Source organism: Pteronotus mesoamericanus, unplaced genomic scaffold (genome assembly GCF_021234165.1).
Source record: "Pteronotus mesoamericanus isolate MK-2021 breed Mesoamerican mustached bat unplaced genomic scaffold, CSHL_Meso_final contig_116, whole genome shotgun sequence".
In the NCBI taxonomy this organism is placed as follows: Eukaryota; Metazoa; Chordata; class Mammalia; order Chiroptera; family Mormoopidae; genus Pteronotus; species Pteronotus mesoamericanus.
The window spans coordinates 1,434,037-1,456,161 of NW_026555027.1; the positions used below are offsets into that span (position 1 = coordinate 1,434,037).

The 22,125-nt window shown below is 56.8% G+C and overlaps 2 protein-coding genes across 2 annotated transcripts in view; one reads left to right on the plus strand and one right to left on the minus strand.

The window, feature by feature from the left end:
- The first annotated feature begins 8,392 nt into the window (after positions 1–8,392).
- SOD1 (superoxide dismutase 1) lies at positions 8,393–14,426 on the plus strand. The gene is made up of 5 exons (XM_054577818.1): positions 8,393–8,558; positions 10,761–10,854; positions 12,055–12,124; positions 12,813–12,930; positions 13,974–14,426. The coding sequence occupies exons 1-5, from the start codon at positions 8,487–8,489 to the stop codon at positions 14,091–14,093; spliced, it is 474 nt and encodes a 157-aa protein (XP_054433793.1). The 5' UTR covers positions 8,393–8,486; the 3' UTR covers positions 14,094–14,426.
- Positions 14,427–15,679: 1,253 nt separating this feature from the next.
- The window catches only part of SCAF4 (SR-related CTD associated factor 4), a 58,422-nt gene continuing 51,976 nt past the window's right edge, over positions 15,680–22,125 (minus strand). Inside the window, exon 20 of the mRNA XM_054577791.1 lies at positions 15,680–17,759. Within this exon, the coding sequence (XP_054433766.1) occupies positions 16,837–17,759 (923 nt within the window). The 3' untranslated portion in view covers positions 15,680–16,836. The remainder of the gene's footprint in view (positions 17,760–22,125) is intronic.

The following is a 22,125-nucleotide window of genomic DNA, read 5'->3' on the forward strand; positions in this document are numbered from 1 at the left end:
GATCTTATTTATTTATTTTTAGAGAGAGGGGAAGGGAGGAAGAAGGAAACTTCCGCGTGTGGCTGTCTCTCGTGCGCCCCCTGCTGGGGACCTGGCCCTAACCCAGGCCTGTGCCCCAATGGGAACTTGAACCGGTGACCCTTCAGTTCACAGGCCAGCGCTCAGTCCACTGAGCCACGGCAGCCAGAGCCCAGCAATGTGTTTCACAAGCCTTCCTACTGGTTTGTAAGTCGCTCCTCCAAAGAGACTGGTACCCAGACGAACCTGAAGTGGCGCCACTGGCACACCTAGGTCCTACCTGATTCCTACCCACCCAGTGGGGGAGGGAATCATGAAGACTATTATGCCCCCAGAGGGAAAAAAGGGTGACATTTTCTTTACCAATTGGAATAGCACGTGCGTCGTATTGGATATAAAGTGCAGATGGAAAAGCCACCCTTCGGCCGGGACGTGCCGAGGCTCCCCGGGCAGCGCCGATGCGCCCTGTTCTGGGTGAAGCTCTTGCTCTCCCGCCTCGCTTTCCTGGGTGAGTGGGACCACCGCCCGCCCCGCCTCGCCGCCAGGAACCTGGGCGCTGGCCTTGGCCCCGCCGCCCCGCCCCCTGCTCCGGAGTCAGTGGCGGATGCCTGGGGCTCCTGTCCCACTATCTCTCCCCGTTTTTTGCAGCGGTGGCATCGGGCCAGGACCTTATCGCGTCCGCCAAATGGCCCCTCTGCCTCCAGCGTCACCTCCCCCAGCTGCCCCCACCCCGCCCAGATACCCACCCCACGGGGGCCCCCGCGGCCCAGCCAGGCACTGCCCCTCTGGTCCTCTCGGGGGCTTCTGGGCTCCGTCGGCAAGGAAGTGCTTCTGGCGGCAGGGAACAGAAGCCCGGCTCTGCTTGTGTGGCCGACACAGGCCTGCTTTTCCCAGGGACGCCAAGGGCCAAAGTCAGCCGTGCGCCACCACTGAGGTCGCTGGTGTGTCTACGGCAGCTTTATGTGCATTTACGGCTTACATAGATACGTTTGAAGGTCTGCATGTGGCAGGACCCAGGCACAGCGGCTTCGCAGGGCTCCCAGGTCGCCGCCACTAGCAGCCAGCCCAGGGCCTCGCTCTGCAGGGGACGACACAGGCCTAGCAGGACGGAGCCCGGGTGGGGGCGGCGGAACAGGCAGCACGCCACAGGGCTGTTCCAAGGTTGCTGAATGCCTGGCTGGTTCCAAAGGACAGTTTGCAACATTGTAACCATTTCTATGAGCATGTTTTGGATGCTGAAATCCCTGGGCCCCCTGCTTTGTCTTCGGTTTCTCCGGGATATGCCTTTCCTCTGTGCAGCCCCTCCTCCCGTTCAGGAACGGCCTCTCCTTCTCCGAGTGGACTCTCCGCTTGGCGGGGAGGGCTGGCGTGCGCGTGAATCCGCCCAGGAGGTCTACGTTCTGCGTGCGTCTTGGAGGCTTTGTTTGCCTGCCCGCGCTCCGGGACCGGGGACTGTGTCTAAGCCCCCAAGCTCAGCCTTGCTCTCCGCATTTTCAAGCACGGGCAGCAAAAATTCAGCACTTTTTCTTGGGCCAGCGACCCTGTGTCAGCCCCACTGTCCGGCCCGGGCCCACCTGCCAACCCCGCCACCCAAGGGGGTCTCCGTAGCCACGTGGTGGCTTTCTGAATATGCACGTCCTTGATGGCCGGGGCAGTTTCACGAGTGTTCTTAAAGTGGGCGTGGAGATGTGAACCTCCTGCTTCGCATGATTTTGTGGGTCCCGCTCTCGGGGTCCCCGCAGGCCGCGTCCGGGAAGAGCTGCGCACTGCCAACCCCAGGGCCTTCGCTCCTGCTGCCGACAAGCTGCTGTTTCCACTCTTCCTTCTCAACTATCAAAAACACCTTGGTGCTTCCTGACTCTGGGCTATCATCTCCTTATGGGTTTCTTTCTTGGTAGCAGCTTTCGTGACTATATCTTTTTGGTGGGGTGAGGGACTAACATTAAATATCTTCAGGTGGGATCATTTATTCCCGTTGTGACGGCTTTTGATTTGCTTCCTAGTTATCAGTGTTTGCTTCTCAGCATTAAGAAAACTTTGCACCGTTTCCTTTGGTTTTTCTCCTAGTCGTGCTGTTTTTCCTACAATTCATATGAAATACGTTTTTCATAAGGAAAGGCCTCGGCAGCAATCCCTGGCGACATGCGACGAGGAGCGGATTAACAGGTGACCCCGCACTTTCTGAGAGTGCGAAGGTGGGTCGCCCGGGTCACAGAAGAAAAGGCGATTTAGGGAAAGCGGAAGGGAGGCCCACGGGGAGGGAGAGGAGGAGTCCCGAGGAAGGAGCAGGAAAGGGCGGGCCCGCAAGGCCGAATTTCCAGTCTTTCTTCTCCGTCTCCTCTTAACCTCAGAAACCAGCCCCGGCCGGGGGCGCTCAGCGGACGGAGCGCCGGCCTGCGAACCAAAGGGTCGCCGGTTTGACTCCCAGGCAGGGCACCGGCCTGGGTTGCGGGCCAGGTCCCCCGTCGGGGGCGCGTGAGGGGCAGGCACACATCGATGTTCCTTTCCTTCTCTTTCGTCCTCCCCCTCTATATAAAAGTAAATTAAAAAAGGGAAAAAAAAAGAAACCACCGCCATGTGACCTCCACCTCGGGAACGCCGGAGCCACACGCCTGCCGCCAGGTGGCCGTCTGCCGCGCAGCCGGCAGCCAGATCCGAGCGCCTCTGTCCCCGACGCTCCCTGTGAGGGAGGTCAGACCCTGGGCAGCCCGTGCCCCGCGGTCAGATCCAGCTCCGGGCCAGGGCTCAGGACGCCCTGACCTACCTTGGGACCTGCTTGTCCCCTTGGAGGGATGGGCTCCCGGTGTTGCCGACCCGGCACAGCAGGAAGCGTTCCCACACTCCCTGCCCCCGCCGCCGGTCACAGCCCAGGCTGAGACCCACAGGCCCGGGAACAGGACTGCGGGGCAGGCGCACCCAGAGCCTTTTGGCTGCGGCACCGCGAGGCAGGAACGCGAGGCCCGCCCTCACCCCGCAGAACGGGCGGCTCCGGCGGAGGCCCTCAGCCTGCGCGGATCCAGGTGACACGCTGAAGGAGACTTCGCCAACCCTCCTGCCCCAACACGTGCGGCTCCGCCTAGATCTGGGGGCAGGTTCGCACCTGACCCTGGGGCTTCTCTGAGTTCTGCGGCCATCGGTGCCCTTCCCTGGTCCTTGCGCACACCGGTCCCCGAGGCGCGTAGAGGCGCCCCGGCGGCCAAGTTGGGGGTGAGCCCGGGCCGCTGGTCTCGCCCCGCACAGGCTCCGGGCTGTCGGGCCACAAGCCCCAGGGCCAGGCGCTCACCGCACATCCCGGAACAGTGGCTCCGAGCCATGCGTGGCCCAGTCTGCAGGCATTTTGCTTGTCACAGCTTGGAGGGGTCATGGCCTTGGGTGGGCGGAGGCCAGGGTGCTGCCCGATGTCCTGCAAGCGCAGGACAGCCCCCACTGCAGCCTCCGTGGCCCAGGGTGCCCGGGGCTCCAGGCTGGGGCGCCTGCCTCAGGGGGACACAGGCCTGTGCGAGGCCCATACCTACATCCCGGAGGTTTTAATTTGACTTTTTCTGAAAATTAAACATAGAACTACCACATGACCTAGCCAATGAAAAGAAATAGCAAGAAATAACTTGAAAAGATATATGTACTCCCATGTTCACAGCGGCAGTATTATTTTTTTTTAACAACTTCTTTTTTAAAAAGATTTTATTTATTTATTTTTTGAGAGGGGACAGGCGGCAGAGAGAGAGGGGAGAGCAGCATTCATGTGCGGTTGCCTCTCGCGTGCCCTCTATGGGGGGCCTGGCCTGCCACCCACGCGTGCGCCCCGACTGGGACTCAAACCAGCGACCCTTTGGTTTGCAGGCCGGTGCTCCGCCCCCTGAGCCCACCAGCTGGGGCCGTAGCAGCGTTACTTACAAGGCACGGAAGGAGCTCCAGCCAACGGACGGACGGATAGAGAAAATGCGGGATATGGAACATACACCCACGGAATGTGGCTCCGCCATGAAAAACAAGGGAGTCCTGCCAGTTGCGACAACAGGGACGGACCTGGGGCCCTGCGCCAAGGGAAACAAGCCCGGCGAGGACAGCCCTGCGTGGGCTCACTGACACGTGGAATCCGAAAATCGGGAACAAATCGGTGGGCGCCAGAGGTAGTGGGTAGGAGGTGGGCAAAATGGTAGGACGCAGGGTCAATAAGAGGAAGAAATTCCGTCCACAAGAGACAAAGTCTTGTAAGAGATTACTTGAGCCAAGTGGCGAGGACATGCCCAGAGGCAAAATCTCAACAGACTGAGAAAATAGTTCTGAGAGCGGCAGTGTGGCGCCTTATTCCGCACGTTGGACTCAAAGAAGACGTCAGTCAGGGCAGGGTCTGCGTGGAAGCAGCGCCCTGGGCCCACAGGCTCTCCCTGCGACGGGGAAGGTGGCGTGAGGGAGGTCAGGGCAGGCCCTCCACGGGCCGGGCCAGGGCGAGGGCTCCTGCCCAGGCGTGAGGGCGGCCCCGGAGCAAACCTCCTGCCTCCTGACCCTGCGGGACCTCTGGCCGCTCTCCAGGCCACTCCCTGTTTTTAATCCTCACCTGAGGGTGTATTTGTTGATTGTTAGAGAGAACGGGGCGGGCGGGAGAGAAAGAGAAACTTCAGTCAGCTGCCTCCCGTAGGTAGTGCTCTGGCCGGGACAGAACCGTGACCTTTGATGGACGGACGACGCTCCAACCCCCTGCGCCACCCGGCTGGGCTCAGGCCTGCTCTGTCTGTGGGCTGCTTCCTTGGCAAGCTGGCACACTGAGCTGAAATCTGACCCTGGCTTCCCGAAACCCAAAGAGACTTTGGCCTCGGGCAAAGGCCTGGGCCAAGCCGGCACTGGCGCGCTCACGCACCTGCCCAGCCTGTGCCAGGCCGGGGACGCCGGGGAGCAGGCGCCCCACGCAGGCGCCTTTTCTGGAGGTGACAGAAGTGGGGGCTGTGTCTCTCTGTTGGAGAACGCCTCGGAGTCCCGGTGTCTAACCGCACACGCGCGCGCGCGCACGCTGTAGCCCGGACCTGGCTGGCACACACAGCTCTGGCCTTGTCTCCCTCTGGCCTTGAATCAGGCCTCAGCGTTTTGCCAGCCTCCTCACTCGGCCCTGGCCACCGCGTCAGGCCTGGCCGGGCTGAATGGTCTCCTGGAGGGGGTGGGCCGGAACGCCGCCCAGCGCGGGCACCGGGCGCACACAGAGCCGGCCTGGCCCAGCGTGCCTCCTCGTCTGCACGGGTCCCCTTTTCGTCTCCTGAGTCAAGTGGCTGCAGTCCTGACCTTCCCGTGTCACTGGGCGTGAGAAACGCCTGCCAGTCAGAGGATCCCCAGGCGAGGCCCCATCTGGCAGCATCGGGGCTGCCCGGGAACCGGTGAGGAACGCCAGTTCTGGGCTCCCACCCGGACCCACGAGCCAGGAGCACAGTGCCGGCAGCCGGGGCCCCCCCACGTGGGTCCAGCGCAGCGGCCTGGGCGCCGCAGCCGGCCAGCCGCCCTCCTTGTCGGGCGCTGCTGGCGGGGACGGAAGGCAAAGATTCTGGCCCCTGTACCACCCTCCAGGGTTTATCAAACTATTCTTCCAACAAAAGTGCCTGTGGAGGGGGCGATTCTCATTCTAAGCCCTATTTTGAAGACAAATGCATATCACTGTGAAAAAAATTCTAAGGGAAGCACCTTGCTTACAGCTTCATTCCCGCTCCCCAAAGGTACCCACATCCCCTCTACATCTTTCTAGAGATTTCCTTAAAAAAAAAATTTTATTTATTTATTTTTAGAAAGAGGGGAAGGGAAGGAGAAAGAGAGGGAGGGGAACGTGGATGTGCGGCTGCCTCTCGCGCGCCCCCTACTGGGGGGTCTGGCCGGCAGCCCAGGCCTGTGCCCTGCCTGGGAACTGAATCGGCAGCACCTCTGTTCACAGGCTGGCACTCAATCCACTGAGCCACACCAGCCAGGGCTCTTTCTATAGATTTGTGAGCACACAATATATGTTTATGTTTTTGAAAAACCCACAAGAGTAGTTTGTGGTGTTTGCTCATTTCATAATGTGTCTGTGGAATGTCTTCCCTGAAGGAGAAGCATATCCTGGTGTGTGTGTGAGGGGGGAGAGTGAGAAGCTACGGAGAGTCCCTGACAAGTGGAAGAAGAGAAACTAAGACAAAATAATTAAAGAAGGCCAAACAATGTGAGCAATTCACAGCCAGCTAATGAATCACAAGGTTTTCTCTTCCCTGACCAAGGACACTGAGCAGCAGACGGGTTACGCGTTCCTGGCCCGGGGCAGATCGGCTTTGGTCCCGATTGTTCAATAAAATCCTTCAAAAATAAAACTAACCGCAAAAATAACCCTGATCCTTCTAAACACACGTTTTGATGCACCGAGATAGTGAAGGGCCTACCTGAAAAGCTAATGAACATTCTCTTCGGACCGGCCCACGAGACCTCCCCCAGGACCCCAGCTGTCGGCCAAAGGAAGCCAGGAAGCCTCCGGACAGAGGGCCCACGCGGGCGCTCTCTCCCCAGCACATAGCCACGCCTTGCAGCTCCTTCTCCCAAACTCTCCCGGCCCCGCCCCGGGCTCGCCCAGGTCCCCGCCTCCAAGGCCCCGTTGCTCCTCTCTCCTTGTTGCTTCACCCCCTTCGCCCTCCCTGGGCTGCACTGTTCCGTTTCCATAAACTTACCCTCAAAATCACCTGGACTAGTGGAGTAAAACCTTTCCTGAGAAGTCAAGGGCCCCTACGCTCGGCAGGCCCCGTCCCCATCTGATAGCGTAAGGGGGTGTCAACTGAGTGGAAGTGAAATTAGGAGGCTTTGGCTAGAAATATATGATAAAGATTTGGGGGCGGGGTAGGGTTAGGGTTTGCAAACAGAAAACACAACTTGGCAATACCCAGAGTGCTCTCAAGAAGATAGGAAAGCGGCGGATTCTTACAGGAAAGAGTATGGCCTGAGACTCAGTCTGGCATTCTTAGCTCCTGGACTTGTTGGAGATGCCGTGCCCCAAGAATTTTTAAAGCATGCAGTCCTGGACTATCTAGTCAGGGGCAGTGACCTCTTTTCCCTTAGATGGTCAATTAAAAAAAATGACTACAGCCAAAACCCAACAATACCCGTCCGGTGTGAATGAATCAAAATTACACCCTCTCCTGCCCTGGCCAGGTAGTTCAGTTGGTTGGAGCATCGTCGCAATAGGCCCGGGTTGCAAGTTCGGTCCCTGGTCAGGGCACATGGGAGAAGCAACCAAGGAATGCATGGATAAGTGGAACAACAACAACAACTCGGTGCTTCTCTCTTTCTCTCTCAAGTCAATTAATAAAAATTTAAAGAAGACCTATTTTTTGTCAGACTGGCAAAAACCCCATTTTTCTGGTGTCCTGCAGAGTTTTAGTATTGAGCTCACACGTGTGGCGAGATGGAGAAGGTTGGTGATCGCTGCTCCAGAGGACCGCTGGTCTGGCCACCGAGCAGCGTGGCTCGCGCTCCCGGGGGGCCGGCGTGCACTCCCGCAGCAGCGAGCGGCGCTGTTTAAGTTCCCAGCCGGGTTAAAAGGCCAGTGGAATCCATTCCGTGAGCCTCGCCCTCGTTGGTGTGAGCAAGTGCGCCGCTTGGCTAGGGTGGCCCCGTTTTATTATTTCTTCCCTCGGTTCCTCAGGGGTGACATGAACCAAGTGGCGTCCAGCCCTGTCCTGCCTTGGAGTTGGAGGAGACAGGGCCCCGGGCAGAGGTCAGTCCGCCGACTTGTCAGGTTTGGCATGTTTACGGTTGTGGCCTTCCAAGCCCGAGAGGGAAAATGTGGAAAGAGGACAGGGTCCTGGCACCCAAACAGTGGCTCCCCGCGCTCAGGGCTGGACCCTGCGAGACGAGGCCAGGGACAGGGGTGTGCGGCCTTCACACTCTCAGAAACCGCGAAACAAGACAAGGAAAATACAGGAACGACAACATCACCCAGCTCCATGCGTCCCCATTTCTAAAAAATAAGTTTAGGACTCAACTCAGTTACAACGCAGGGCATTTCCAGCCCGAGTGACTTCAGACCTCGCAGGCGCGCCAGTCTCGGTGCCGCCACCCGCGGGCTGCACCAGCTGCGAGGGAAGCTGGCTCCGACCCGCCCGCGCTCCCCCGCCCCCCCGTCCCCCAATCACCCCCGTTCCCCAAACCGCCCCGTCCCCACCCCCCCGTCCCCCAACCCCCCTCCAGCTCCCCGGATACGCCTGGGTGGTCGCCGGCGCGGGGGGCGGGACTCCACGCACCCTAGGTCCCGTCCCCGCCTCCTCGGCCAATTGCGTTCCTAGGCCACTATGCGGAGGGCGAGCCCAGCGCGCGATTGGTCCCGGGCCAGGGGGCGATTGGTCCCAGGCCAAAGGGGGCGGAGCGCGGGTCCGGCCTATAAGGGTCCGCGGCACCGACGCTCGTGCGTCGGCGTGTCCTGCAGCGTCTGCCTGGCCTTCGGAGCAGGAGCTGCGCGAGCCCCGGGAGCCATGACGACCAAAGCCGTGTGCGTGCTGAAGGGCGAAGGCCCGGTGCACGGCACCATCCACTTCACGCAGGAGGCAAGGACGGGGGCGGGCGGTAGCCCGCGCGGCTGCGGTGCTGAGTCACGGGCGAGCGTGGCCGGCGGCGCGGGCTGGGCCTGGGCGGGCCCGCGGGCCCGGGAGCGAGCGAGGGCGGGAGGAAGGGGGCGGACTCCTGGGCCTCGGCGGCGGAGCCGGGCGGGGACGCTCCTTGGATGGCCGCCTCGGCGTCCTGCGGCGCCGGGCCTGGCGTTTGCGTACCGGGTACGGCCGCAGGGAGCCGTGGCCCCGTGGCCCGCCTGGGGCTCCTTTGCGACCTGTGCCGTCTGTCTCGGTCGGGGGGTCTGCAGACCGCGCTCCCCGACCCCATCCGCCTGGAACCGCTGTGGGCACAGCCCTGGGGCCGGGGGCGCTTTGGTGGGTTTGTGTGGAAAGACGGGTCGTGAAAAGAACATGTGACAGTGCGCGTGACCTCACCGCTCGCTGACGCCTGCCCCGGTCATGGCCGGGTACGAGGGTCGCTCCGCACAAGCTCCTCCCCGCGGGCCTCCTCCCCGGGCCCGGTCAGCGCGGCCCGGCTGGAGACTGGCGGCGTCGGGCCTGTGTCCGCGTCGCAGCGGCCTAGGGGCACCCCGGTGTCCACGCGCGGAGCTGGCAGCGTGTTTCAGCCCAGCCCCCGGAAACTGGCTGTTCAGTCGCGCAACCGGCAGGCCCGTTATTGAGACGGCGGAAAACAAACTCGACCCGAGCTTGTAACGCGAAGTGCGTGGACACGCTCACCGTCGGTGGGGCCGCCGGCGGGCGGAGTTGTTCGGGGCTTCTTACTCCCGAGCGAGTCATTAACGCGGGATGCGACCGAGTCTTGGGAGAGGTGTCCAGAAATGGGAGAAACCAGGGGAATGTGCTGGGGCAGGGGCCCGTCCGTGAAGTTATACAGGGGCACTCGGGGCACAGGAGGTCTTTAATTGCGGTGGTTTCCAAAGCTTCTGGAAAAGGCTCGTTGGCATTTGACTGAACTTTGCCGTTTTCACTGGCCAGACCTCCTCGGGTCCCCCTCGCCAGCGGCTGCGGACCCGGCAGCAGCGCCCCGCCCTCCTGCGCCCTCCCTCTGTTCCCAGCTCCGCGCGTTGTGGGGGGAGGGGGGGCGGTGCTAAGTGGTCCTGACAGAACCTTCGGACAGGGCGGCACCACGGGTCGGTGCTCGCTCCATGCCAGTAAGCCGTGCTGGGTGGGTCTCTTGCGTGCTTAGAATTTTGGATTATCTTCCAGTTTTTTAAAATAAAAGTTTTCACCTGGAAGTCCAAATTCCTAGCTTCTCTTGAAGCATTCGGAGATCTGCCCCTCCTGACCTCCGCAGCCCCGGGCCACGGGTTTACTCATCTAACAGGACAGCCCCCCCCCGCTCCCCCCATCGTCACCCGGGAATGCAGGCTGGGGAGGGCCAGCTCTTTGCTGTGCTTTTTTATAACAACATGTTTTGTGTGATGACACATACGAGTTTTTCCAAATTTAAAGGCTGTCTCCACAAGAATCACAGTACTCTATTAATTAAAAAAAAAACGCACACACGGCCGGTTACTGAGCTCCTTGATCGGAGCCTTGTATTTGTCCAGTGGAGGGTCAGCCCCTGAGGGCTGAGCCCTGGTGGGCTGTGGGTGCCCAGTGCTGAGGACGAAGGCACGGCCCCGTGTGTTACCGCGTGGTGTGCGCGGGGCCACAGCAAGGTCCTAGGCTTGGGCGTGGGGCCCTGCCCTGCTGCTGCCCCTCACCGCCGCCCAGGTGGCAGGACTTCTGGGTCGCTTTCACCAGCATTGGTGTTACCGTCCTTTGTTTTGGTCTCAGTACTTGAAACAGAAAGGTGATTGAGTTTCAGTGCCCGAGACTTGAGAACACAGCGCCTAAGGTTACTCCAGACTCAGTCCCGTCCTGCCCCCTCGTGGGAGAGCCTATGTTCTGGCGATAAACCAAAACTACCTCTGCCGGGATCCTAATGTCCCGAAAGATACGGAGTCCCATGTGCCTGTGTTAAACATCCCCCAGGAGACCGGGGAGGAGGGGCCGAGGCCAACCAGCTGGCTCCACGTCTCCCGCAGGTGGGCGGTCCCAGCCAGGAGGCCTCTGCTGGGTGGTCTGACTCCCAAGTCCACATGCTTTGTGCTTTCCTGAGCGGTAGAGGCAACTCACCTGTCTCTTCCATTTGGGACACGTTCTCAAACCTGTTGTCTTCTTCTCTCGACAAAGGGCAATGGTCCAGTCAAGGTCTCGGGGTCCATCAAAGGACTGACCAAAGGCGAGCATGGATTTCACGTCCATGAGTTTGGAGACAACACGCAAGGTTGGTGCCATGCAGGGCTGGGGACCCAACCCATGTACCCCCGTGAGGTAGCAGGACCGAGCAGCCGCCTTAACTGCCTCGCTGTGATGCCGAAGTCAGCCGCGGGGCGTTAGCCCCAAGGCTAGTTTGTGATTCCTGAGTGTGGGAAGGAAGCAGGCCAGAGGATTTTTTTTAAATTTTTAAATTGTGATTCTGGCTTGATTATGTAAGTCCCAAGTGTTTTTCTAAGAAAAACAGTTCAGCTCCTTTCTTGCCACCCGCGCGCTCTCAAGGCCTTTGTGGGCACGGCCCTGCACAGAGAGGCCCACGCCCCCAGCACAGGGTCCTGCCGAGGCAGGAGCGAGACAGGATGCAAGCCCGCCGCTTTGCACGGAATTCCCTTTTCTCGCTTTGGGGTGAGAAGCAAGTGAGCAAAGTTTATGGGTGGAAAAATAGACTTAGTGATCTTTTGCCATTTTTGAGTTATCTGACCTTAACATGTAACTATGAGAATTGACTCATTTTGAACTTGTTTTTAATGTCCCATAATTTGATTCCTACAAATAGTGATGTTATGACCAGGTTTGATCCATTTCAGCCATCACAAAGCTGCTCCAGCTGCTCCTTGGTTTTCCTGCCTCCGCTCTGAGAGGCCACTGCTCTGTGGCTTTGATTTACTGGGCAGTGTCCTTTGACCTGTCTTCTCCCAGTGGGGGGCGCGGGGGAGCGGTATACCCTGGAGACTTTCCACCCGCAGCTGCGGGCACGTCCTCGTGGTTGGCTCTGGGTGAACGGCGGTCCCTGCGGGCCAGCAGCCCGGCCCTGGGCCCCGGGCCCCCTGCCGTTCAAGGTTCTGCACACATACCGGCGGGGGCCCGCCTGCACTGTGTGGCTGGGGCTGAGTTTTCGTAGCTAAGGGTTCGTACTTTCACACGAACCAGGAACGTTACCGTGGGATTTTAAGAGTAGAAGAAAGCTGTTGAAGGTCAAGTCCTGGGCCTTTTACCTGACTGAGTGGCAGAGAAATCCAAGCCCAGAGAAGGCTGTGAACTTGACCAGCGTCACAGGGCACTTAGACCTGGTCCCTCCTCCCTGCCCATTCCGTGCTGTAGGTCAGCATTCTCTGATGGAGGTTTTAGCCGTGGCCAGTTTCTTCTTAGTTTATTTTGGAATTTTGATTCATAATGTAGCTACCTTTTTTTTTTTTTTTTTGGTCAATAGGCTGTACCAGTGCAGGCCCTCACTTCAATCCTCTGCACAAAACCCACGGTGGACCACAAGATGTAGAGAGGTGAGTGACGAGATGCCTAACTGTCACTGGGAATGCTTATCAGTGGCTTTTTGGGGTCACTGTGGGGTATGGTTCGCAGATAGCACGTCAAACTAGGAGCTGTCTCCCGGGTGACCCTCTGCCAGGGCCGAGGGACTGACAAACAGGGACACTGGAAGCGACTTGGTTTTGCAGCATTTATTGAATACAGAACTCATCCATACAAGCGCCAAAGGGACCCGCACAGGAACTGAGTTACATGCCGTCAGTCACCGACAAAATAAACCAGCATGGGAAGCACAGCGGCTTTGTGGGCAAAAGCCTGACACGGAGAACGCACCACACTCTATTTGCATGTTAGTTTTCTGGGAGCCTCTTAGGACAGTAACAAGCCTAAGGACAAGGCTTCCTTCATTTTTCTCACAGAGGCCTGGGGCCTGGCTTCTCAGCCGCACCAGGCGCAAGCAGGCAGGGCCCCGGCGCAGGTGTCATACCCTCCTGTGGCCCCCCCCCCCCAAGTCCCCAGGGTCCCCACCAGCCCTGTTCTCTCCTCGGGGGCTGCTCGCAGCCCAGGAGCCGTGTTTAAAGAGCTGCATCTGGAAAGGTGGCTCCTGCTTGATCTGTGCTGTGTCCACGCCCCAGCCCATGGTGTGTCTGACTCAGCTTACAGTTTAGTTCATGGCCTGTTCCGGTGCTTTTCCACCATTAGGCATGTTGGAGACCTGGGCAACGTGACTGCGGAGGAGGACGGCGTGGCCACGGTGTCCCTTGAAGACTCTCAGATCTCCCTCTCTGGAGCCCATTCCATCATTGGCCGCACGATGGTGGTGAGTGTTCCGCTGCCAAGGACGTGCGTCGCGTTTCTCTTGGCGCAGTCCTGTGTTTCCGTGATACTCGATCCTGGTTTCTAAGGAGCCACATAAATTGCAGCTTGAGTCCAGATTTAGAGAAAGCAGCGATTTTATTGGATGACTGCAGCAAGGATGAATTAGTTTTCTAGGGCAGTTAAGAGCCCCGTCCTGCTAAGACGCAGCAGCACCACAGATGACATGGGACCGTATCGCTCTCCATCGCGGCAGCAGACGCAGTCCTGCCTGATTTTGAGACAGCCAGCACCCCGCCGCGACGGGGCCCCTTGTGGTTGGACGGATGCCTGTTCCAACTGAGCCGTGGGCGGCCTCAGCGTGAGGGCTCGTCCCTGTGTGGTTACTGTCCTGGCTGAAGGCGCGGGCAGCAGCTGCCCTAGGCGGCCCTTCGGGGCTGCGCCTGGTCCACAGACGCCAGGCAGAAGGACCGCTGACCTTCTGTGGTCACTTCTTTCAGTTGACCCTGATCCTGAATTTTCTTCAGCCATTATTGAGAAGCAGGAAAATTTGTAAGTGTTTAATGAGAAAAATTTAAAGTACTGTTTTTAAGTAGTTCAATTTAAGGATTACTCATTTCATAGGCTGCAGTCATTAGGCACCGTTGCGACAATTTCTTTGGAGGGGGTTCCGTTTCCTTCTCTTCAAGGCAGCTTCCACTGTGAAAGGATGGCCGCTGGGCTGGGGCCCTCAGCTTCCTCGCGGAGGGCCGAGACCAGCGCGTGGTGGCCTGCGACAGGATTGTTTGGGTTCTGATATTTCGTTTAGAGACAGAACATCCACCTAGTGATTAAAGATAATTTGCATCTTTGCATCAGCAAGAAGAAGCTCAGTAGTAGTTTCTCCTTTTTCTTACTAGATTAAATGTTAGTCTACTTTTCTCCTAGCCTCATTTTTGCGTGCTGTTCTCTCACATTAAGTGGTTTTTTTAGAGCCTTTGGACATTGTGGGGATGAGGTGGAACTACCCGCCAGTCCTCAGCTCTGTGTCCTCACTGCTCCCTCAAGGTCCACGAGAAGCGAGACGACCTGGGCAGAGGCGGAAACGACGAGAGCAAGAAGACGGGCAACGCCGGCAGCCGCCTGGCCTGCGGGGTGATCGGGATTGCCTCGCCGAACACTCCCTAGACCCAGCCCGCGCCCCGGCGGCTCCCCGCCATCCCATGAGCTGCAGACGCCGTCCCATGAGCTGCAGACGCTTAACCCGAGAAACATTAAACCCCGTAACCTTCAGTATCATGTGTGTCTTTCTTTACAAATTGCTTTAAAGTGCCTGCAGTGACAGCTGATTTATGATCACTTGGAAGATTCATGTAATTGTGTAAATCTCATTCAATTAAAACGTGTTTCAATGATCTTAAACACACATAGGTATTAAACGAAATTGTCTAAATTTCTTTAGTTCTCATTCAAATCTACAATAAACCCAATACCCAATATGGTGCTCTATTTGTGATCCTATCAAAGCATCCTAATTGAAATTCTAAGTTAGCTGGTACTCATCCATAGCACTTGAATGGAACAGATCAAATAATATGATGGCAGGTATTAGAGAGTGCCCTTTTGAAAATACTTAAAATAATCACAACGTTTACATTTTTCACAGCTGGCCTTTGAGCTAGCACGGACTTGAACATCAATCTTAAACAGGCTGTTCTTTGTAAGCTTTCGGGAAACTGAGGGGTTTCCCCACTTACCACTTGGCATTCGATTCAGAAGGTATGCTTATCTCAAAATCTGATGCTACCGGTTGAGCACCCTCTGGTTAACACTGGAACTAGCTCAACGGTGGCCTTGGAGGGCTAATGGGATGAGCTCACCTATTGGCCAAGGTGGCCCACACCGCACTCGGAACTTTGTCAGAAAAGGAGAGGCTGGCATGGCCTGCTTGCAGACAAGCGCTTTGAAGAAACGTCCCAGGGCTGTGAGATGGCAGAGGCGCTGGCTGGCTGGCAGCGAGTCGAGTCTGTCTCTTCCAGGAAGCACGCGTGTGCTTGCAAGGAAACACTCGTGAGGTGTTAACTCAAGGTTCGACTACAGGTTGGTCATCTACTAACTGGAAATGAGCTGTAATTCTGATCATAAATATATGATGTACTTTACTACATCATACATGTAGTAAATATTTACATGTATGTAAAAGCTAATTTAGAAAGTGACAATTGGTAGTATTTTCAAAATGAAGGTAGGCACACGTTCAGTGGTAAAAACCCGTCAGGTGAAGAATGTAAAAACAGCACTGAACAAGGTTTCACCGACTAGTTTTACTGGTGTCAGGTAAAACTCAAACACGGGCTCCCTTGTGACCTTTTAAGGCCCAGGGCACGCCTACCCTTGTGAAAGTGCTTGTAGTATTTTTGGGGGCTTTGTCATGTGGGGATGAATAGGGTGGTCTCGACACTCACAATGGCGAACAGAGGCTGCAGGTCCTTGACACTGAATGCTAAGTCGGCGGATGTTTCCAAAAGCAGCTTGCTGGGACTCGGAAACTTCTCGGGGGGCCGGCACAGGCAACGGCTCTCTCTAGCCCCGTCCTCTCCAGCCCTGCCATCGGGAGCAAGAACACGCCCAGGGCGCCTTCCCCGCATCCGAGCGGGCGCCTTGCCAGAGTCCGCAGAGGCCACAAGGCCTCTGCAGCAGCTCTGCCTGCGGGTGAGGACAGAGGCGTTCGCTGCCGAGCACGCTGACTCGAGGGCAGCGAACGCTGACGAGGACAGAGCTCCAACAGGACCACCAGGCAGTGCGGCAGCAGGTCTCCTCAGGCCGGGGCGTGCACCGTGAGCGACTGCCGTGGGAGCTTCGGCGGTGGGTCTGCTCTGGCTTCGGAAGTCTTCGTCTCTCAGTTCCTGGGTATCCTGCAACTATTTTCCCTACTTAGCTCCACAATTTTAAGCAGAGAGAGAAAGTACTTTGTAGGTGGTGAGAAGTCCCGGCTCCCGCTGCCCAGCAGGGGAGTTCACAAAACCAGTCAAGAAGCGCGACAGGCAAGGCTTACAGGAAACAGTCTGCACTCACATCCTTACACGCGGAAAGAAAGACAGAAATAAGACAGGAAGCTCTCAGGGAGCAAATGCTAACCTGGGCTTCTCCCACCCTTCTGAAAAACATAATGGGATGGTAAAAACGCCCAGCCTTCTAAATAAGTAACACTCTGGCAATCAAACAGTTCACAGTACAATAGGTAATGATGGATCCATTTTTCCTCCCAGCAAAGTTTCTCTTCACAAATTAATTAGGGCAACATTTACCACAAAGCCAATGGCAAAAAAACCCCCCAAAAACAAAAAATCACTTTGATTAAACTGCAAAATATTAAAACCACTAACTTTTACCTTATGATTAAAACACTAAAAATCAAAAGTATTACAAATCGAAGTGTCTGCAAACTACACGAGCATGTCTCTTTCCATCCAGTGAGTCACTGAGACTCCGATACAGCATTAACAGCTCGGGCTTGGATGGCGGGCAACCCTTTTCCACCTTAAGGAAGGGCATGAAGAATAGCACACGTTGAAGTTTGTTACGAAAATAGAGTTTATTAAAAACATCCCTATTGTTTGAGGAGCTTTCACTGTTACCATGTCTTAAATTAAAAAAAAAAAAAATAGAGAGCACTTCTAATTACGATTTGTAAACTTTTTAAAGTCAAAACTTTTAAAAAGTTACAGCAAAAAGGGTAATATTTATTCATATCTTCAGTATTTTTTGTTATTTTGTGGCTATTTTTAAATAGAAGGGAAGCAATCAAATTGCTTACGAGGCCCCACAACTACCGCAGGGCAGAAAGAGCAGGGGCAAATATGATACAGCGTCTGTACACCTCAGGCTCCCCACGCGCCCCGTGTCCTGCCCCCGACAGTCCCAGTCTCTACTAGCGAGCCTCCACTGCCGAGCCCGACTCCTTCTCGGGGCCGGCGGATGAGGTAGCCTCGGCGGGCAGCTCTGCAGCAGGTTTTGCGGCCGCGGCTATGGCCGCGGCCTCCCCCTTGGCGAGTTCTGAGACTGTGTCTGCGGTGCCCACTTGGCTAAGGGGAGGGTCGGCGGCCCTGTCTGTCACCTCAGGCTTTTCCTTGCCTCGGTTGTCTTCCTTCTCTCTGCGAGACTCTCTATCCCTAGAATCTCTCTCTCTGTCTCGGTGCCCGCCGGACCGTCTGCTTCTGTCTTCCAAGTCTCTGTGTCTGTCCCGGTCAGGGCTCCTCCTTCCCCACTCTCGCCTTTCGCGGCTACTATTCTCTCTCTCGTCATTCCGGTTCCCATACCGGTCCCGGTCATTCTCCACCCTATTTCCGAAAGATCTTCGTCCGAACCTTTCTTGGTCTCTACCTGAATTGAACTGCTGCCTGTTTTCATTTCTAAACGGCTGTGGCTGCGCCTGCTGCGTCGGCGGCGGCTGCTGCGTCGGAGGCGGCTGCTGCGGCTGCGGCTGCGGCGGCGGCTGCTGCGGCTGTGGCTGCTGCTGCTGCCTCCCGTCCCTGTCTTCAGGGCCCCCCGGGCCTGGTCCTGGGCCCCCCAGCCCTGGCATTCCACCAGGCCTAACAAAGGGGCCATGCGGCGGGAAGGCGCCCTTCATTCCGTGGGGCGGGGGCATCCCGAAGCCCCCCGGGCCGGGCGGCGGGCCCCGGTGCATCATGTGCGGCGGCACGGGCCGGGGCGGCATCAGAGGGAAGCGCTGCAGGTGAGGCGGGGGCATGCCCGGAGGGCGCTGCAGCGGGATCATGCCGGGCCGGGCCCCGAGGAGCCCAGTAGATGGTGCCTGCAACCCGATGACAGGGCCAGGGGCCACTCCTTGAGTCCCTGGAAGGCAACAAAAGTCCACATGTGAAAATGAGAGCAGAAGACGGCATTCTGTTTTCAACGTTCCTATGGAGCTTGAAGCAAAATGAAATTTAATTCATCATCTTCAAATTGTGTGTTGTCTGCCAGTCTCCCTGCCATAAACTCCATGGGAGGGCCCAGCAGCAACCACAGGAACAAGCTACACTGTCGTTTATACCGAGGTGTAAGTCATCAGGACACTGCACGCCCGAGCCTCTACGCAGGGGTCCGAGCGAGCGGGACAAGGACGCGGCGAGGCCCGGTCCTGGGAGGAGCGCCGCTCCGCCCCTCGGAGCACTGAGCGCGCGTGAGAAACGCAGGGTACTGAGGTATTTCAGGGGTCCCCCTTTAGGCAAGTTCACATCCTAAGTCTTAATTCCACTTATTATTAGAAAAAGATGGCACCACCGACCAGAAAAGCCAGTGACGAGGCCCCCCGGTTCCGTGTCACTCCAGCGCCTCCTGCAGTCCTCGTACAGGGAGCCCCCCCGCCCGCTCAGGCTCACAAAGGAAAGGTCCGCACGCCGTCGCGGGGCGCATCCTCCAGGCCCCTTTGGAAAGTGCAGACCCCGCGTCCCTGGTGAGGCCAAGGGGACCGCTGACGACCGCCGCCAACCGCCGACCGGTCGCCTTTCCCCGTCTAGGCCTCCTTCGCCGGCAGCGAGACTGAGCCAGTCAGTGTTGCTGAAAGTGACAAAGACGTGCTGGCTGACCTTCCACTCGCCCAAGGACTGACTGTGTTTTAGTTGAAGAATTGACTGTGTTTTAGTTTAAGAATTACACAAATTCAACGAGCCATCGTTTGTGACTCGGTTCACCACCGAAGCAGCAGAAAGGCAGCTGCCGCTCCATTCACTCCTCGGCAAACGCAGCCATCAGGAGGCCGATGCCACGCCCACCAGGAGTTACTCTAACGAGAAACGTGCAAATTAGGGGTGGTGACTGTTCCCGCCAACGCGGAGGGGGCGCAGCCTGGGAGGCAGCCCAGCGTGTCACACTCAAGAGTGTGTTCCTTTTCTCCCCAGCACCAGGAGGTTCTGTTTGCATCTTGGGCCACTTCCTCCCACCTGCTTTCGCCAACGCGCAGCAAGCCCTGCTGCCCCCAGGCTGTCTGTGCGGACAATCTATACAAACACGATGAACAAGACTTTCTGCTTTGGTTCCTGCTCGTCACAACGCGGGGTCCCGTCAGCTCTGTGGGAGCTAAGCACCCACCCGAGGGGACTGGAGGGTGCTGGAGGGTACGTGTAAACCATGTCACGGCTCTTTTAGCATGAACACTCACAAGCTTTGGTGTTTATTTAAACAAAATACCTTCTTTTAAATGCCTGAAGAGAAATCTGTTTGGTGAAACACAAGCTTACACAGGCATGACTGTGGTGGACACGAGCCTCAGGAGTGGGGAAGATCACGCCTGCCTGCGTTGAGATTAATGGCACAAAAACACAGGCATGAGCTCAGAGCCTGGTCCAGAGGCACGTGCCGAAGCCACCATTCTGCACATCTATTCTGACAGCTGACAAATACCTAATGCTCAATACCTGATGCAAAAACAAACAAGTTTTCATTTCCGATCATTAAGATCACTTCAACCAATGGAGCTTTACTTCCCGCCAGCTTTCACTCAGGGGCTGAAGACCGTCTGTTGTCACGGGGGTCACTGGGGCACATTCCAGTATCTTCAGGCTCCAAGGGCCCGTGGCCAATGTTTAAACAATTCTAGAAGAATGTGGAACGGGTTCAAAGCATCTAACTACGTTCAGATGAGTCTGAGAGGAAACAGACAGTCCCTCGCAGGGAAATGGGAAGGCCCTACGTCTCCACGTGACGACTGGTCCCCCACCACTGCTCTGACAGGGCTGCAGGGCACAAGGCCGCCTTGCCCTGGCACAGACACAAATGAGCAGGGTTCTTTGTAAAACGCGAGCCCGTCTCTTGGAACATCTCTGAAGTCCTTTGAAACACGGTACGAGGGTGTGCACAGGTTCACTTCACAGGCTTAGCACGACACTCGTCATGAATTTAAACCACCTACAAAGCAGTTTTTACAAAGCAAGATACCGTCTGATTCATCTAGTCTACACGTGTGGACATTTGTATTTGGGATTTGGTTAAAACGTTAAACATTTGAACTCCTTTCCTCATTTGTAAATAAATGGATTTCCTTAACCCTTCATGGACCAAGAAAATGTACAGGTTCCCTAGAGAATATTCCCTTATTCCCAAATGTTGGTCTTCAGACCGCAGAAATGGCCAAACTGTGGATAGTTATTTTGGCTTTTCTACAGATATTTTTTTTGCAGTGAACATCTGTTGCTTTCATAATAAAAAGTATTAGTTAATTAAAAAATGTACAACGTGGCATCAGCTCTCGGTGTGCATGCCAGTGGAATTCCACTTTCGTTTGTTAGGAAAGCTGACATGACGCAACGACAGAATGCGCTGCACCGTGAGCTTCCCACCTCTAGCAGGCGTTCCCAGCAAGTATTCATTTTGTGCAATACCGACAGGTCTTCTAGAGTTACGTGTCAATTCATTCACATGCACGGTCAACAGCTGAGCTTTACACCAACTCCTTTAAGGTGCTGGGGGTATAAAAATAAATGAAACATGGTACTTTCTCTTCGAACAGGACCTGGCTGAGCAGAAACAGACAGATGCTGAGGTACGAGGTGCAGAGCCAGCCATCGCCTCCAAAGTGGAACTGAAGGAGCTGCATGCACACGCCGCAGCGGGAGCCCCCGGGGAAGCCTGACTGGGCCTTACAGGCCGGACACACACAAGGCCAACGGAGGCAGACACTGACTGCCTGGTCAAGAGCAGCAGCTTCTGGAAAGGCTTGGAGAGGTGAAGCGGCTGAACATGTTCTGAGAACTCAACAGCGTCCTGATGAAAACAGAGACCAGAAACTACACGAGACAAATTACTGAAGCAGCAAGAACATATGAATGCAAATTACTACCCATTTTAAAAAAGACGAGGTTGATGAGGCTGAACAGGTGGACCAGGGCAACTCGGGAGTCTTACACGCACGCATGAGAAGGAACTCGGAGGCCCTTTTAACGGGGAGAACCCTATGCTTGTTTCTGAAACATCCTTCTAGCAAGCCGTACACAGGAGCATGGCAGGGGGAAGCAGGCAGGCCCCAGTTCCAACAGAACAGGGAACAGCGAGGACGAGATGGAAGACACTGGACGGGTGGGGCGGGTGGGGCAGGTGGGGCAGGCAGGACTGGAGGCGCAGCCTCGCGGGGCCCCACCTCGCACGAGAGAGAGAGAGAGAGAGAGAGAGAGAGAGAGAGAGAGAGAGAGAGAGAGGCAGCGCCGCCACGGCGCAGGGCTTCAGAAGAGAAGCCCCCCTCTCTCGAGACAGAACAAATTTCAACGGAGATACTGAGGGTCAGAGGGTCTGGGTTACATCTGGAGGAAATGGGCTAAAGGAACTGATCACCGTGTGTGTGCCCTATCATCCAGAATGTAGGTGAAAAAAAAGGGCAGAGTTCAGACCTGAGGAAATACATTCGATAGAGAATACAAAATGTGTTAACACGGCAAGATTTTAAGATGGACCACGAAGGCGACATCCCAAAATTTCTTCCCAAACTTTAAAATTCAATCAGTTCAAGAAATACATTGGAGTTTAACTCAAAATAACCCAAGACTTAACTGAATACTCCCTATGATGAGCCAGAAAATGGCTGTTTCACAACTGAAAACCAAGAGGAAGAGAGAGGCACCACGGCCATCTACAATGAAGGTGCTCCGAGCTACACGAGCTGAGCCGCAGGCGTGTGGGGCGGAGGCTGATACACAGTTGCCGGGAGCCAGATGGGGACGCCTGGGGGACAGGAAGAAGGGGGAGCGTGTGGTCAGGCGGCAGCTGCTGCAGGTCTGCGGGGAATACTGCGGGAGGGACCTGCCGCACGAGCCCATCAGGCCCCCTCCTAGAGGGTGCGAATGTAAACGGGGTCTTTTAAAGAAACGCAGGGCTGGGCTCCCTGACAGGGCGAGGGCGGCGGGCGGGCGGGCGGGCGGCAGGAGCACCTGAGCCGGGAAGCAGGCGGCCCGCCTGCGGCCAGGGGCCTTGCCCTCCGCCACCGCCCAGCCCTCACTACAGACACCTCCATTGCCTCCACGGGCTCACCCTGAAGCACCCCACTCTCCGACCCCTCCCCGGGGCTGCCTCCAGCCCCACCAGCGTCGCCCCAACACCTCCACGTCCTCACTTCCCCCCTTACCTGCCCAGGGTCCTGGGTTTTACGGGTGACTCTTCTACCGGGGCTGCCCCGCCCCCGCCGTGCTGACCCGTCCCGCCGTGTCCTTACAACCACAGCCACACGGGCCCG